General features: G+C 44.5%; 1 protein-coding gene across 3 annotated transcripts in view; it reads left to right on the top strand.

Annotated features, from left to right (window-relative positions):
- Nucleotides 1–370: 370 nt before the first annotated feature.
- Nucleotides 371–6000, top strand: part of terf1 (telomeric repeat binding factor (NIMA-interacting) 1) — a 52427-nt gene continuing 46797 nt past the window's right edge. For 2 of the 3 annotated variants that reach the window (XM_078540316.1, XM_078540313.1), the window contains exon 1: nucleotides 371–865. In XM_078540316.1, coding sequence (XP_078396442.1) covers nucleotides 679–865 — 187 coding nt within the window. In that variant the 5' untranslated portion in view covers nucleotides 371–678. The remainder of the gene's footprint in view (nucleotides 866–6000) is intronic. The other variant, XM_078540315.1, reaches the window with a different exon arrangement.

Here is a 6000-nt window from a genome sequence, read left to right as displayed (position 1 = left end):
GTTTTGGATTTCCAGCATCTGCAGTAGTTTTTTGAAAATGTTAACTCTGTTTCTCTCTCCACAGTTGTTGCCAGACCTGCAATTTCTGTTTTTATTTTGGCAAACCATTTTGGTTCAGGCATTGTTTCTAGAGTCAATTTAAAATAGGTCTTGGGACCCCTTAAATATTATGATGTTCGGCCTAGCATCTGTTTAACGATCTTTCCGAAAATAAGCTGCCTTAAATGATACATTTGAGCTGACAAAACATCTGAAAACTACCAAATTACACCATGGCTCCCGATTTCTTTGTTGTTGTACAGTAGTGGGGGAGGGGGGACGGTGTTTGGCGTTACACGGGGGGTGAGGGGGGCGGTGTTTGGTGTTACACGGGGGGGTGAGGGGGGCGGTGTTTGGTGTTACACGGGGGGGGTGAGGGGACGGTGTTTGGTGTTACACGGGGGGGTGAGGGGGGCGGTGTTTGGCGTTACACGGGGGGGGTGAGGGGGGCGGTGTTTGGTGTTACACGGGGGGGGTGAGGGGACGGTGTTTGGTGTTACACGTGGGGGGGAGGGGACGGTGTTTGGCGTTACACGGGGGGGTGAGGGGGACGGTGTTTGGTGTTACACGGGGGGAGAGGGGGACGGTGTTTGGTGTTACACGGGAGGGGGGCGGGGGACGGTTTTTGAGTGAGGTGAAATGGAGGCCCGTGGCTTGAGTGTGGTTCGGGGTGAGGGGCTCGGAGGCCTGCCTCTCGGGGATGATTTTTCCCAGATGGTGGAGGTGGCGAATGGCTGGATGATGGATTTCATGTATTACTGTTTGTGCCGGTATTTTGGGGCAGGGATGTACGACGAATTCAGGATGTTGAGGGACGCCATGAACGGTCAGTATCTACTATTCAACCGTTGCTGTAATGGATTTTCTATCTCATTGGGGTCAACCACCGTCTTCCTTTCTAGACTCTCATTACTTCAGACTACTTCATTCATGGGACGACAAAAACAGAAAATGCCGGAAAAACTCAGCAGGTGTAGCAGCATCTGTAGAGAGAGAAACAGTGTTAACGTTTTGAGCCTGTAAGGATAGAAAATGGGATAAAAGGTGGGGATAAAAAAGGGGGTAATAAGATGGATAAGTATGGAATAAGTACGATATCAAGAAATGATCTTGGATCAGAAGATGCGGAATCCATATGGGTGGAAGTAAGAAATAACAAGGGGAAGAAGATACTGGTGGGAGTAGTCTATAGCCCCCCTAACAGTAGCTATGTAGTCAGACAGAGAATAAATCAGGAAATAATGAGGCTGTGTAAAAAAGGCAGTATATTAATCATGGGTGACTTTAATCTTGGCAGAGGTAGCCAGGAGGAAGAAGTCATAGAGTGTTTTTGGGACTGTTTCCTAGAACAATCTGTTGTGGATCCAACACCAGCCTCCGCATTCAAAGGATCATCCTCTGCCAACTCCAGCATGATGTCACCATTAAACACACCTTCCCTTCATCACCTGGTGGCATTCCGTAGGGATCGTTCCCTCCGGGACACCCTGGTCCACTCCTCCATCACCCCCTACACCTCAACCCCCTCCCATGGCACCTTCCTGTGCAACCGCAGAAGGTGCAACACTTGCCCCTTTACTTCCCCTCTCACCGTCCAAGGGCCCAAACACTCCTTTCAAGTGAGGCAGCATTTCACTTGCACTTCCCTCAATTTAGTTTACTGCATTCGCTGCTCCCAGTGCGGCTTCCTCTACATTGGAGAGACTAAACGCAGACTAGGTGACCGCTTTGCGGAGCACCTTCGGTCTGTCCGCAAGCAATACCCAGACCTCCCTGTCGCTTGCCATTTCAACACTCCACCCTGCTTGTGCCCACATGTCCGTCCTTGGCCTGCTGCAATGTCCCAGTGAAGCTCAACGCAAACTGGAGGAACAGCGCCTCATTTTCTGACTAGGCTCTTTACAGCCTTCTGGACTGAATATTGAGTTCAACAACTTTAGATCATGAACTCTCCTCCATCCCCACCTACTTTCTGATCCCCCTTTTTTCCAATAATTTATATAGATTTTTCTTTTCCCACCTATTTCCATTATTTTTAAATGTATTTCCATCCATTGTTTTATCTCTACCTTTTAGCCTATTTTGATCCCTTCCCCCCACCCCACCCCCACTAGGGCTATCTGTACCTTGCTCGTCCTGCTTTCTACCCTTAATGTCACCTATTAGCACGTTTCTTAGCTAAAATCACCACCGTCAACACCTCTTTGTCCTTTTGTCTATGACATCTTTTTGCAATCTCCATCTATCACTGGCCCTCTATCCAGCTCTACTTGTCCCACTCCCCCTTAAACCAGCTTATATTTCACCTCTCTTCTATTTTTCCTTAGTTCTGTTGAAGAGTCATACGGACTCGAAACGTTAACTATATTCCTCTCCACAGATGCTGTCAGACCTGCTGAGTTTTTCCAGGTATTTTTGTTTTTGTCAAGGACCAGGCTATTTTGGATCTGGTAATGAGACAGGTTTAATAAATGATCTCAGAGTAAAAAAATCCCCTAGGAAACAGTGAGCATAACATGGTAGAATTCAGTTTGTGAGTAACTGAAGAAACTTTTGTAAGAAACTTAGTTCGGAAACATCTCTGCTAAACTTAAATAAGGGTAATTACAAAGGAATGAGGGCAGAGTTGGCTGGAGTGGACTGGGAAAGGAGTTTAGCAGAAAATGCATTTGATGAACAATGGCGGACATTTAAGAAAATAGTTCATGAGTCACGACAAAGATATATCCCAGTGAAGAAGAAGGATTGTAGGAATGGGATAAACCAACTATGGTTAACCAAGGAAGTTAAGGATTGCATCAAAGTGAAAGAAAAAACATACAATGTGGCAAAGATGAGTGGTAAGCCAGAGGATTGGGAAAGTTTTAAAAACCAACAGAAGATGACCAAAAAAGTAAATAAAGAGGGAGAAAATAAACTTTGAGTGTAAACTAGCAAGCAATATAAAAGCGGGCAGTAACAGCTTCTTTAAATATATAAAAAGGAAGAGAGAAGCCAAAGTCAATATAGGCCCCTTTGAGAACGAGGCTGGGGAAATAATAGGGAACCAGGAAATGGCAGAGGAGTTGAAGAAATACTTTGCGTCAGTCTTCATGGTAGAAGACACTAATAGCATACCAAAAATACTAAATAATTATGGGGCAAAAGGAGGGGAGGAAATAAATGCAATAACTATCACTAGAGAAAAAGCACTAGGGAAACTAATGTGTCTAAAGGACGATAAGTCACCTGGACCTGATGGGTTGCATCCTAGGATATTAAAGGAAATAGCTGCAGAGATAGTGGATGCACTGGTAGTAATCTTCCAGTCCTTAGATTCTGGAAAAGTCTCAGATGATTGAAAAACTGCTGATGTAACACCCTTATTCAGAAAGGAAGGGAGAGAAAAGACAGCTAACTGTAGACCAGTTAGCTTAACAACTGTTTACTGGATGGCAGCAAGAAGCAGGAACTCAAGCTGATTTTTTTTTTCTCTTGAGCCTAGGAAGGCATGGAGGCCAAATAGTATCAAGCTGAAACCAACTACTGACTTGGAATTAAACCTGGACCTTTCACAAGCTGCAGTTTAGTGTGCATAGATTTGAAATTGGTGGTTGCCCCCAGTCTGCCTATTCTGTCCAAACCTGTGACCTTGGATGGAAAAGCTCCATGAGTTTGAGCCTCCCTGATGCACCGTTTCAGGAGACATTGGAAACTTTGTTTCTGAGGTGGATCTGTTGATGGGTGGATGTAATGCCAAGCCATCCAGGCAGTTATTGCCTCTGGTTACATTTACCTACTGCATCATCATAGAGCAGCTGTGCTTACGTTTTCGTTTACGTTCTCTCTGCCAGCCTCACATTGCTGAACATGTAAACGGAGGAGATGATTCAACAGGATTAATACCATTTCTGCTAGGTACCCCCTTCCCACCCCCTTCGTAAACAAGCCAGTTAGGTCATAATTTATCAGATGCCGTTTGGAATTCCATATACACCACATCAGTTTTAATACCAATCCACCCCTTAATCCCAGGGATAGCTGTTCCTGTTGCAAATGTCAAACCCTTCACCATTTTGGCATCTTGCTCTAAATGTGTGCTGACTTAGCATTTCAGCTTAAGGCCCTTTATGGCCATCTCAGAGGCTCTTTACTTTCTGTATCATCCCTGGAAAAACACCCTCACAGTTCCTGCAACAACGTGGACAATCACTGCAAAGTGATGTAAAGGAAACTGCCTGTTGGAATCCAGGCCATGCAACTGGTGGAAGAAAATGTCGCCAGCGCACACAGCCTTGGAAGATTCTCAATGTGTCAGTATATCTTCAGCATCTCAAGGCGCAATGCCAGAGCCTGGGTGTGAGCGCATATCAGCAACTGGCCACCTTCCCTAAGTGGGACACTCAAGACAAGCAGAGACCTAGTGCGTCTCACTGTCTTGAAGAAATCAATAAATTTCCACTGAATTTTCAAACAGATCAAGGAGGAGGGATCAAATGAACCCACTGTTACCAGACCAGCAACTGGTATATGACCAACGATGTACCCTGTAGCCAAGACCAATGTCAGGTCATGAAGTGATTTTGATGTTGAGCTTAGTCCAGTTCACCAGGCATTCATCCTCCATTGCACTTGAGTGGGCTCCAAGATGATGACAAATAGGTGTCACTCCAGTTAAAATGACAGAGTGCATCTGTCAGGGCTTTAACCTGGCACTGTATGTGGTACTGCACATAAGGCTACTTAATAAGAAAAGAGCCCATGGAGTTGGTGGTAGTGTATTAGCATAGATAGAGGATTGGCTACCTAATAGAAGACAGAGGTTTGGGATAAAGGGGGCATTTTCAGGATGGCAACCTGTAACTAGTGGAGTGCCACAGGGATCAGTGCAGGGGCCTCAATTATTTACAATATATATTAATAACTTAGATGAGGTAAGTGAATGTACTATCGTCAAGTTTGTGGATGACACAAAAATAGGTGGGAAGGCAAGTGGTGTGGATGACACAAGGAGTCTACAGAGGGATTTTCTTATGAGGAGAAGTTGAGTAGGCTGGGCCTGTACTCATTGGAGTTTAGAAGATTGAGGGGCAACCTTATTGAAACAGATAAGATTCTTAGGGGGCTTGACAGGGTGGATGCTGAGAGGTTGTTTCCCCTTGTGGGAGAGACTAGGACCAGAGGGCATAATATCAGAGTAAGGGGTCGCCCATTTAAAACAGAGATGAGGAATTTCTTCTCTCAGGGTAGTCAATCTGTGGAATTCTTTATTGCAGAGAGCTGTAGAGGCTGGGTCATTAAGTATATTTAGGGCTAAGATAGATAGATTTTTAATCAGTAAGGGATTCAAGGGTTATGGGGAAAAGGCAAGAAAGTAGAGTTGAGGATTATCAGATCAGCCGTGATGTCATTGAATGGCGGAGCAGAGTCGATGGGCCGAATGGCCTACTTCTGCTCCTAGGTCTTATGGTCTAAAAGCCAAGAACGCTTGCCTATGGGATCCTTCACCGTAAGGAATGTGTCAGGATGGCTTCCATGTCCAGCTTGCACAAAGCCAGTTCTGACAACCTGGTGTGACTAAAAGTATCTCACTGCAACTGGAAAAGGATGTTAAATACAACCTGTCTAGTGTCTCCAACAGCAAAGGAACATTTTTTTTAAATTCTAGAGTTTTCATCTCCACTGCTCTATTTGGAAGTTGACTCCAGCTATGTTTGTGTTGTTACAATCCTATTTGGGACTGTTAATGTTTAAAGAAGAAATCTGAACACACAGAAATTAAATGACCGAACTACCCCACAAGATTTCATATATTTAAGCAGAAACAAACTTTATATAAAAAGAAATTAAAGCAAGCACCACTAACTTAACACTATAGCTTATAAAGACTTATGCTACGCCACAGTAGTTCCTTTTTCTTAGGAAATCTTGAAGATTCATTCACTTTTCCTGGAACCAACTCAAATGTATCCCACAGCCCTC

Source organism: Cetorhinus maximus, chromosome 4 (assembly GCF_964194155.1).
Source record: "Cetorhinus maximus chromosome 4, sCetMax3.hap1.1, whole genome shotgun sequence".
Lineage (NCBI taxonomy): Eukaryota > Metazoa > Chordata > Chondrichthyes > Lamniformes > Cetorhinidae > Cetorhinus > Cetorhinus maximus.
Note: the sequence above shows the minus strand (reverse complement) of the source record. Positions and strands in the feature narration are given on the sequence as shown.